The sequence below is a fragment of the Lucilia sericata genome, unplaced genomic scaffold (genome assembly GCF_015586225.1).
Source record: "Lucilia sericata isolate MDLA Ls3-8-SP2 unplaced genomic scaffold, ASM1558622v1 Contig000495F_arrow, whole genome shotgun sequence".
Classification (NCBI taxonomy): domain Eukaryota; kingdom Metazoa; phylum Arthropoda; class Insecta; order Diptera; family Calliphoridae; genus Lucilia; species Lucilia sericata.
Genome location: NW_023994509.1, coordinates 131,070 through 142,854, shown reverse-complemented (window position 1 = coordinate 142,854; position 11,785 = coordinate 131,070). Strand labels below are relative to the sequence as shown.

Below are 11,785 nucleotides of genomic sequence, written 5' to 3'. Positions count from 1 at the left end.
TATAGACTAGACTATAGACTAGACTATAGACTAGACTATAGACTAGACTATAGACTAGACTATAGACTATGCTATAGACTAGACTATAGACTAGACTATAGACTATACTATAGACTAGACTATAGACTAGGCTATAGACTAGACTATAGACTAGACTATAGACTAGACTATAGACTAGACTATAGACTAGACTATAGACTAGACTATAGACTAGACTATAGACTAGACTATAGACTAGACTATAGACTAGACTATAGACTAGACTATAGACTAGACTATAGACTAGACTATAGACTAGACTATAGACTAGACTATAGACTAGACTATAGACTAGACTATAGACTAGACTATAGACTAGACTATAGACTAGACTATAGACTAGACTATAGACTAGACTATAGACTAGACTAGACTATAGACTAGACTATAGGACTAGACTATAGACTAGAAAATAGGCTAGACTATAGACTAGACTATAGACTAGACTATAGGCAAGACTATAGACTAGACTATAGACTAGACTATAGACTAGACTATAGGCTAGACTATAGACTAGACTATAGACTAGACTATAGACTAGACTATAGGCTAGACTATAGACTAGACTATAGACTAGACTATAGACTAGACTATAGGCTAGACTATAGACTAGACTATAGACTAGACTATAGATTAGACTATAGACTAGACTATAGACTAGACTATAGACTAGACTATAGACTAGACTATAGATTAGACTATAGACTAGACTATAGACTAGACTATAGACTAGACTATAGACTAGACTATAGACTAGACTATAGACTAGACTATAGACTAGACTACTATAGACTAGACTATAGACTAGACTATAGACTAGACTATAGGCTAGACTATAGACTAGACTATAGACTAGACTATAGACTAGACTATAGGCTAGACTATAGACTAGACTATAGGCTAGACTATAGACTAGACTATAGACTAGACTATAGACTAGACTATAGACTAGACTATAGACTAGACTATAGACTAGACTATAGACTAGACTATAGACTAGACTATAGACTAGACTATAGACTAGACTATAGACTAGACTATAGACTAGACTATAGACTAGATTGATGATAGAGTCAATCTAGTAGACATTGAGGAAAATACTTTGGCTCCTAGTAAAACTGCTGGGCACTCAAAGAGTTACACTTGTAATCACCACTAACGGTGAAGGGTATTAAAAATATTTAAGAAAATTAAAAATATTATTAATAGTTTATTTATTTGTTATTGTGTGTGGTATGGTGGTGGTCGTTATTTTGTTATTTTCCGTCTTTGTTTTTATTGGATTTTGGTGTGGCCAAAATGTAACTGCCACAAATAAAAACACATTCCAAACTACAATACACATTTATGTACATAATTTAACTCTAAACTCGATTTCAATTTTTTTAGTATAAAAGTTGGAATAATTTGGTAAATAAAATCAGAAACAAGTCAAAAACCGTTCATTGAACACTAGTTTTGAGTTAAATTTAAATTTTCCTATTTCTACTCCTTTCATCCTCTCAACAACATGAAGGTAAATTAAACGAAGGAGTTTGTGAAAAAGTGATTTTTAAGAAAATATAGTTTATAAATAACAAAATAAGAAAAAAAAAACTTATAAAAAAAAAATTATTAGCTTTAGATAATTAATTTGAAGACTAAATGTTTATAATAAATTGAGATCATAAACCAAAGAAATGCAATTGAAATTGTAAAAATATTTACCGATTCTTATACATCATAACTAAGAACGTAACTCCAAATCAAGTTAAGCATACTTAAGTTATTTTGGATTCATAACTTCAGTTGCACATCAACCGCCTGTCAGCGACATATCATTGTTAAAAAGTTTTTAATAATTATGTTAATTACAACATTAAATATTTCTTAATTTTGTTTTAAACAGTTCGTATTTGCCGTAGTCTTGTTGGCCCTTGCCGCTGGTGTCCAATCATCTTTGATTGCTCAACATGCTCCTGGTGTATCCTATGTTACCACTGCCTTACATCCAGCTAGTCACTGGGGAGGACCCTTAGGCTGGGGTGGTCATGCTGCTGTTGATCACAGTGCCTGGGGTGGTCCATTGGTTGCTCCCTTGGGCGGTCATGGTCTCTGGGGAGGTATTCCCGGCATTTCCCTAGCTCAAGGACCCGCTCATGGTCATGCTGCTATCGATCTCGCTCACGGTGCTCATGGTCATGGTCATGGTGTGTATGTAGCTAAAACACGTGGTGCCATCCATACCGCCCCATTGGCTGGTCACATTGCCTCCGCCACTTCAGTGAATGTGGCTCCAGCTCCCGGTACCCATTAAATTGCTGATAACTGACGAAATACCCCCATTACTCAAGTCTCATAGTTGTATGTAGTTTCAAAAGCGCCCTACCATCGCACACACTCAACATCACAGCGCTTTGGCTTAACATCTTTCTGAATTTATAGTCCAACAACAATCATACAAAATTAAGGATTTTTACGAACTTTTATTGTTATCTGTTCTGTATCTGTAACTATTTTCTATGTCTTTATCTTAAGCTATCCTTTTTTCTTAATCTATCTATGCTTCTCATTAAATGTCAATAATGTGCAGCATATTGCAAGAACATAAATAAAATTTAGAAAAATATATGCAAATATTTTTCTAAGATCAAAAAATTAAATAGAAAAATGTGTTTTAATCATTACTTTTTACACCTACAGCATCTGTACAACATAATACAACTTGCTTCCAAACTAATTTGTCCATAAATCATTAACAAAATCAAATCATTGTAGATACAGTTTGATGTTGATTTTGATAACGCTGCAGAAAATATCATTTCAGAGCCCTAATTATGAACTTTTGGGCTGAAAGTATACGAAATTCAGCAGAATGGCTCATCATCTTAACAGTTAAACAAGTACGGAAATCGTAATGAGCCAATTGGTTGCCTTTATAGTTTTCTTCTGCGTTGCCCTGAAATACTAGTGCTTTGGGAATAATCTAGAAATTATCCCTACTCTTCTCGAGCTAGCCATTTGTGAAATAAAACCCGAAATCATGAAGAACGTATAGAAAAATTGGATGTACAGAATAAGCTTTTATTTGAGTTTACAACCAATACAAAGTCCCCCTTAGAAAATGGATTGATCTTACTTAACACTAGGCATGGAAAATTAAATAGTACTAACTTACATAATATGTAATATTATAACAAAGATAGTTTTTGATTTTGTCATTCCGTTTGTAACACATCGAAATATTGGTCATAGACCTACAAAAGTATATATATTCTGGGTCCTTATTAAATTCTATGCCGATCTAGCCATGTCTGTCTGTTGAATACACGATAGAGTCCGAACGGAGTAAGCTAAAGGGTTGAAATTTTCCATAAATATTCTCTACAGGTAAGGTTTGTTTTGTTTGTATTGAAAATGGGCAATATTGGTCCACGTTTTTGGATAGCCTCCATACAAGTGGACCCCCCGAAAAACAGCTTTAACGGGCATATCTGCTTTAAAAGTACGAGTATAGCAATGAATTTCGCCACAAATAAGTTTCATGTGAGCCAATATTATCCAATCAAATTGTATGAGAATCGGGCCATAATTGACCCTACCCCCCATATAAGGTCCCCTTCAGAAAATGTCTTTAACGCTCATTACTGGCTTAAAAATACGAGGATAACAATGAAATTTGACTTAAGTAAGTTTCTTGCGAGCCAAAATCTCTTTACAAAACTTTATATGGATTGGTCCATAATTGACCATCCCCCCCCCTATAGGGTCCCCTTCAGAAAATGACTTTAACGCTCATTACTGGCTTAATAGTACTAGTATAGAAATGAAATTCGAGTTTCATACGAGCCAAACCCTCTCTACTGACTTTTATGAGAATCTGCATAAAATTGATCCCCATATAAGCTGCTTTTCAGAAAATAACTTTAAAAGCTCATTACAGACTTAGAAATACGAGTAAAGCGATGAAATTCGACACATATTATAAGTTTTATACAAGTTAAAATCTCTCTACCAAATTTATTGATGGTCGGTCCATAATTGACCCTACCCGCATATAGGGTCCTTCAGAAAATTAACGAACATTGCTGTCTTTAAAATACGTGTACAGTTATGAAATTTGATAGAAAAAAACTTTTATAGTAACGTAAATCTTCTTACCGAACCTAAATCGGTCTTAAACATTTTATGAAAAACGGTCAATAATTCACCCTACCTCTCATATAAGATCGTCTTCAGTCTTCAGAGGGTATAAACCGGTTCCTTTGAAATTTAAGATTTAAATATTGAGCTAATCCTAATCTATTAGTAGAGTTGACCAAACAGATTAATACGTTAATCCGGGAGATCTTTCACATCGCATTTTTCCACCTTAGTTCAAAACTTCTTCTGAAGTAATTATATACATAAAGTTGTGAATATCACAGATTTCTGAGTTCTTCTCATAAATAAAATGTACCCCTGTGTAAGACGGACACCATAATTTAACGTTCATATTTGGGTTAAAAAATCATGTGACGATCGGTTCTTTTTCCGTCCATATAAAGCCCGCTACTGAATATTATTTTAAAATACAACTATATGGAGAATCCATGTGAAAGCGGACAGCAGTCGGATTGAATGGAAATTCAATCCCATGTAAAAATATCGCAATTTTAAAATTGAACAAGTAAGAGTGTTATATTCGGCTATGCCGAATCTTATATACCCACCATCAAACCTCGTTTGACTAGAATGAAACTTACTTATGTCGAATTTCATCTATATACTCGTATTTTTTAGGCCAGTTATAAGCGTTAAAGTAATTTTCTGAAGGGGACCTTATATAGGGGGTAGGGTCAATTATGGGTCGATCCTAATATAATTTGGTAGACAGAATTTGGTTCGTATTAAATTTATTTGTGTCGAATTTCATCGCTATACTCGTATTTTTAAGCCATTAATGAGCGTTGCAGTCACTTTCTAAAGGGGACCTTATATAGGGGGTAGGGTCAATCATGGACCGATCCTCATAAAATTTTGCATAGTGATTTTGGATCATAAGAAACTTACTTATGTCGAATTTTATCGCTATATTCGTATTTTTAAACAAGTTATGGCTGTTAAAGCTGCTTTCCGAGGGGCCACTTGTATGGGGGCTATCAGAAAATGTGGACCGATATTGCCCATTTTCAATACTAAACAAACCTTACCTATAAGAAATATTTATGTGAAAATTCAAAGCTCTTTCTATTGGGACTCTATCGTGCTTTCAACAGACAGACAGACGGACGGACAGACGGACAGACATGGCTAGATCGACTTAGAATTTAATGAGGACCCAGAATTGTGGGTCTATGACCAATATTTCGATGTGTTACAAACGGAATGACAAAATCAATATACCCCCCATCTTTTTTTATGGTGGGTATAAAAATATGTTAAAATTTCCTAAAAGTATATACACATAATTGCCCATAACTCTGAAACTAATTAAAGTCCAACATACAACAATAAAATTCGAAATTAACAAGTTTTACAGGAACTTAAATTTCTCTGTAAGTTTTCATAAATTTTGACTTAAAAAACACTCTAGACATGATAAAGATCTTACAGAAAATCAGGTTATTCTCTATAAATCATTTAAAAATACATATGTCCTTTCGACACACGATAGTAAAATATGACAAAAATCTAATAAATGAGTAAATCGTGGACCGATTGAAAAGAATCATAAAGGGTATATAAAGGGCCACCTTACTAAATTTACTTTTAAGTTCTGACACATGCTTTGAGGGTTCAATAAGATTCGGAATAGCCGAATAAAATACTTTTACTTGTTCAAATATGATTTGTTTCAACTGTTAATCCTTAGATTTTTAATTACACATCGATAATGGCGGACACCCGGCTATCAAATTCTTTGACTTACCTCTTCTGCTTATACCTCCGTTTATTTTTAATATAGATTACTGGCCTAGATATACATATTTTAAACAATAGATTTTCATGCTTGACCATGAGATCAATGTCTCGCAGTTTCCGAAATGTTCCGTTTTTGTTATGAGGGCATAACAGGATACATTCATGACTTGATCTTTAACTTTTGGTACATTCGCCTAACAAAAAGTCCATTCTTAAAAAAATTAAACACTAATCTATATATTTTTTTTTTGTAATTTTATTTTATTTTGTACATAAAATCACTAAAAAAAGTTAAGAAAAACGGAAACAATATTAAACAGTAACAAAGTTTTTCTTATAGATCAAAGATAGTTTAAACATTTTTTTGTTCGATTTTTTTTCGAGATTTATGTTGTTGCAATACTATACAATATTTACAGTTAATGAGTAAAATAGATAGAAATAAACAGAGAGAAAGTTGTAGTTGGTTAGAGAGATAGTACATAGAACAGTTACAGAAAGAGAACAAAGTGTTCAGAATAGATAGAATAGAATAGTTGGTAGATATTGTTGAAAATGTGCCAGTGATAGCTTCTTCTTGATTGTTGTTGGACTTGGTGGTTAACAGGACTAAAAAATCAAAAATTCAATTGCCAAAAAGATGTTTTCATTGAGATCCTTATAGGTGTTTAAAAAGGATGGAAAATATTTGCAGGCGGTGGTGATGTGGCTGATGTTGATAGTGTGTGCTAGTTTCAGGAATAGCTGCTAGAAAGAAGAACTCAAAAAGCTGAAAAGAACTAGGAGGAATTGAAAGAGAAGTGGAAAGGGGACAAAGACATTAGTAAAGCGAAAGTTATACTAAGTGGAAGACAGCAGGTTTTTGAGGAGAGTGTAACAAATTTTTAATTAACTTATAACTAGTTTGGCATCTTGGTGTCATCAGATTGTTGGATTATTAAACGATAGCTGTAGTGCCTATGAACGTGTTGGGTATGTTGACTTAATGCGTACCAGGAGCGGGAGCCACATTCAATGAAGTGGCAGAGGCAATATGACCAGCCAAAGGAGCTGTGTGCACAGCACCACGAGTCTTAGCTACATATACACCAGGACCATGAGCACCATGGGCGAGACCAAGACCAGCATGACCGAGGCCAAGACCAGCATGACCAAGAGCAGGTCCTTGAGCTAGAGAGATACCGGGAATACCTGCCCAGAGACCATGACCACCCCAAAGACCATGACCGCCTAAGGGAGCTACCAATGGACCACCCCAGGCACTGTGATCAACAGCAGCATGACCACCCCATCCCAAAGGTCCTCCCCATGGACCAGCTGGATGTACGGCAGAAGTGACATACGATACACCAGGAGCATGAGCACCAATCAAAGATGATTGAACACCGGCAGCAAGGGCCAACATGACTACGGCAATTACGAACTGTAGATGAGATTAGAAATGAAAATTATTAGTTTTATATAAAGTTTTATTAAAAAGAGGATATAGTTTTATATTCTAATTTTAGACGACTATGTCGGGGACTTTTTATTAATTTTAGATTTTGATCTCTGCGATCTTATATTTGATCTATATAATCTTATCTTACAATAATATTTACCCAAGATAACCTTCATTCGAAATTAATATTATCTATGTTCATTCCACTATATCCACCCCCTTGTTTATACATATAAACCTTGTAATCAAATCGGTATTTCTAAAAAAGTTAACGACATTTGGCCTTGGAAATCGATCCATTATTTCACCTAGCCACCATACAACCGACCTTCCGATTTTGGTCTTTCTAGATCATATTTATATACTAGTATATCTTCAAAAATTTGCATAACTCAATTATATATAAATACTACTACTATTTCCTCTTTTCACCCTAGCCGCAATACAAGCTCCCCTTAAGAATATGAGAAGGTCAGTCCATAATTGACTTATAACCATTAGTATCGCTTTAGAAACTCTAACTGGTTTAGGGTATAATAAATTCGGCCATGCCCGACTATACAGTCCAGCTTTATTTTTTTTTTTTACTTAAACCCATACATAATGGGAAAATAACGATATCCTTCAAATATCTACCACTGAAGCGCTGGGCCCAATATCTATCATTCGATCGGCTGAAATATTAGAGTTTTCGTGTTCGATATTGGACTATGGCTCGAAAGATGGTTAACTTGAAGAAGAAAAACTCTAAATAGTTTAAGTTTGATACTTTTCTCAACTAAAATTGTCATTACGAGAACTTTTCTAATGAAATTTTATAATTTGGAAACGTTCTTGGATCCTGCCACGATCAGAGGTTCTGAAAGGTTCTGCAGAAAGTTTAAAAGAATTTCGTAGCGAAATGTGAACAACACGGCCTCTAATCTGTTTTAGATAAAACTTTTAACACTTTTAATTTAAGAAATTTGAAAAATTTTCGGACTAAGATTCCTTCTGAAATCTTAAATCTTTTTATATGGACTTTAAAATCTCTTTCAAGTTTACTTTTATTTGTAAACATCGTCTTATTCAGAGTTTTATTTGATTTTAAGTTTTGAATGTGGATCTTATAAATCATACTGGACAGTTCCAGGCTTCACCAAGATGAAGTACTGGGGAGGATCTTGATCAATCAAGATATCTACATATATTTTTATGTAAAATTCAACTTTGTTTCGAAATTCCCACTGTATATCTCATAAGGCTTTTCGGATGTTTTGAAACTTAATTGAAAAAGCTTTTATGCTTTATTGGAGTTATTAAATATTTTTTCAACGTAATTACAAATTTGTTTCGCATGATATTTATAAGATTACGTCCACAATTTCAATATTTTTTTAACAAAATGCCACAAAAAATAGAAAAAATTTTATATAAATTTTAAAAGGAATCATTGAAAACAATTTTTTTCAAAATTAGAAAAAAAAAAGAAATATTTTAAATCCGTATCCTTTGACACTTAACACTTTAAATTTTTGCACTTTTAACATTCAAATTAACACACACTTAAAACACAGTGTTGTTTGTTTTACCTTCATGTTGTTGAAAGGATTTAAAGGAAAAGAAGTTGGAAATTGAAAATAAACTATTAAATTTGAACTCAAACTGTTGTTCAATGAACGCTATTTGTTTTGATTCTGAATTAGTTAACAAATTTATGCCAACTTTTATACTAAAAAATTTTATAAATCGAGTTTAGAGTTGAAGTACATATTCAGTTTAACATTTTTTTTTTCAACATTGTGTGGCAGACACTTTACATTTCGGCCACACCAAAAAGCTATAAAATAATAACAACAACAACAAGAACAAATTCAAGTAACAATTTTAAATAAGTTTTGTTACAATTTACAAGTGTGGTGGAAAATATATGATAATAACAATAAAATTAAAAAAAAAAATTAAATCGAGCAACTTCATCAAGAGCAAATAACTCTAGAAAAACCAATAACAGCAACATTAAGTGGCATGCATGTGCCATGGACAACAAAAATAAAAATTAATAACAATAACAACCACATCAACTGCAACATTAGATAAATGAATAACAGCAAAATGAATACATACATATATCTGGTATTTTTAACAACAATGTTACATTTAATCACAATAACAACAATAAATAAATTAGATTAATATTACAACAACAGTAATGAGAAATAAACAATAATCGTAACTGTTAAATTATTGGAAAATTGTTAAGTCCACCTTAACACATTATTGCAACAGCAACCTTTTCAAATCCTGAGTAACCTTAAGTTTATATATAATACACTGTAGGAAAACTGGGGTGTTTCCTTATACCCCATTTAAGTAAAGTAATCATTCAGTACTGGTGATGGATCAGAAGGTATCTCACAAGTTGATAGTTAGTAATTCAATGGAGTTGGGCAGCTCAAGAAAAATGAGATAGGAAAATACACAGTCGGACTTTGTAAATTTATGGAGTCGAAACTATTATCGTCTCGCAACACTTCAAAAAAGTAAAAAAAGTAATCATATAATAGCTATATGGCAATTGAAGCCTTATAATCGTGTCTGTTCCGATTTACCGCTTTCAATTTTCCTATCAGTCTGATAAATCGGCATCAGTCTGCTACAACAAAAATTGAGAATTCCAAGGGTGCAAACAAAAAATCTATGTTGCAGTTAGTGCATTCGAAACTATAGATGAAAATATTAAGATCTTGTCATAAGTTTGATTCTTAGTGGAATATCAGTTAACCTGACAAACGCGAAACCATTCGACGCAACAAAAGCTGAACTAAAAATATGGGTGAGGGAATCCCATAAGGCCTCTTGGAATAATGAAACAGTGGGTAGAACCACGAAGATCCTATGGGGTGACCCTGATGAGAGCAAGACGAAAAATCTCCTCAAAATGAGCAAGTCTGAAGTTAGTATGAAGGTACGTATTCTGAGTGGACACACAGGATTACGTGCACATCTATGCAGAATTGGACGTGCGGATTCAGACGAATGCAGAGCATGTGTAGAGGACAGTGAAACTCTGGAGCACTTTCTTTGCCACTGCCAGGCATTCGTCGAAGTTAGATCCAAGTATCTTGGAAGTGATGTTATTACGGAAATAACATTCCTGACTAACACTGATTGGAAGATTCTTAGGAATTACGTTCAGGAAATTGAGTTTATGAACACTGAAAAATAATTCATTCAGTTCCATTTTTTTCTTATGATATGGAGCGCACAACAGGCCCGATAGTGGCCTAGGTGTATTTCTTCAGATTTGATGTAATATACATTCTCCTATCAACCTACCTACCTACCTAGTGGAATATCATATAAGATTCGACGACGAATTGTATACGAAAAAAAAAACAACAAGCGTTTTATCTTCATATGGAACAGTGAATGAATCCTCCAGGAAATCGAAAGGTTTATTTAGAAACTCAGATCTAGTATACCTGAGAAACTCACGAAAGTTCTTCTCAAATGGATTAAATCCAACAATCTTCTAAAACCACAACAGAAATCAATAACCAGATTTGGGATTTTGTATGGAGTAGAAGCTTGACTTCGATACGGAATCCTCTGCGAAATCCAAAGGTTTATTAAGAAATTCAGATCTAATTCACCTGAGAAACTTACGAAAGATATGGGATTTGGTAAAGCAAAAACTAATTCGAAGGCTTAGTTAACCTTGTTTGAAGGAACGCTTAGCATTGCTTCATTGTTGGGTGAGGTATTAGCGGAGTCAAAACTTGATCTTGATATGGAACAGTGATTAAATCTTCCGAGAAATCCAAAGGTTTATTGAGAAACTCGGGTCTTATTCCTCTGAAAAACTTACGAAAGTTCTTCTCAAACGGATTGAAGAAACAATGTTCTAAAACCACTACAGAAGTCGATAACCATATCTGGGATTTGGTAAAGCAAAAACTAGTTCCAAAGCTACGTTAAACCTATGTATATGAGTGAACGGTTAGCTGCATTGTTGGGTGAGGTTTCGGCGGAATCGATGCTGTCTCTCAGTGATATATCATGAAGGCCATCCACAATATACCATCAAAACCTTCTGAAGTGCTTCAACCCCCATTTTCTAACTCATTGTTAGAGAGTAATAAAGATGACAGCCCCTGAACGATCTTTAAGAAAATTACTATTTGGGACCGTTGAGAGAGACTAAGAGGAAGGTCTTTTTAAATCCTTATTAAAGGTGGCAGATATTCAAATAGTGTAGTCTGAAGAAGGTCCGAAATGTAATGAAGGTGCCGATTTTTCCGAAATAGTAGATATTCTCTGAGGTAATGAGTGCTTTTATTTGAAAGTATTCACATAATGCTGTTTATTAAGACACCCTCTTAAGCTTTTTAAAGGTGATCGATAGTGTAGTCTAAAGAAGATCCGAAATGTAATGAAGAT

General features: G+C 33.8%; 2 protein-coding genes across 2 annotated transcripts; one reads left to right on the top strand and one right to left on the bottom strand.

The window, feature by feature from the left end:
• The first annotated feature begins 1,267 nt into the window (after nt 1-1,267).
• On the top strand, nt 1,268-2,673 carry LOC119605534 (adult cuticle protein 1-like). The gene is made up of 2 exons (XM_037958710.1): nt 1,268-1,555; nt 1,928-2,673. Exons 1-2 carry the CDS (start codon nt 1,550-1,552, stop codon nt 2,333-2,335), a joined length of 414 nt encoding a protein of 137 aa, XP_037814638.1. The 5' UTR covers nt 1,268-1,549; the 3' UTR covers nt 2,336-2,673.
• Nucleotides 2,674-6,162: 3,489 nt separating this feature from the next.
• LOC119605541 (adult cuticle protein 1) lies at nt 6,163-9,109 on the bottom strand. The gene is made up of 2 exons (XM_037958719.1): nt 8,935-9,109; nt 6,163-7,345 (listed from the first exon to the last, which is right to left on the bottom strand). The coding sequence occupies exons 1-2, from the start codon at nt 8,938-8,940 to the stop codon at nt 6,905-6,907; spliced, it is 447 nt and encodes a 148-aa protein (XP_037814647.1). The 5' UTR covers nt 8,941-9,109; the 3' UTR covers nt 6,163-6,904.
• Between the last annotated feature and the right edge of the window lie 2,676 nt (nt 9,110-11,785).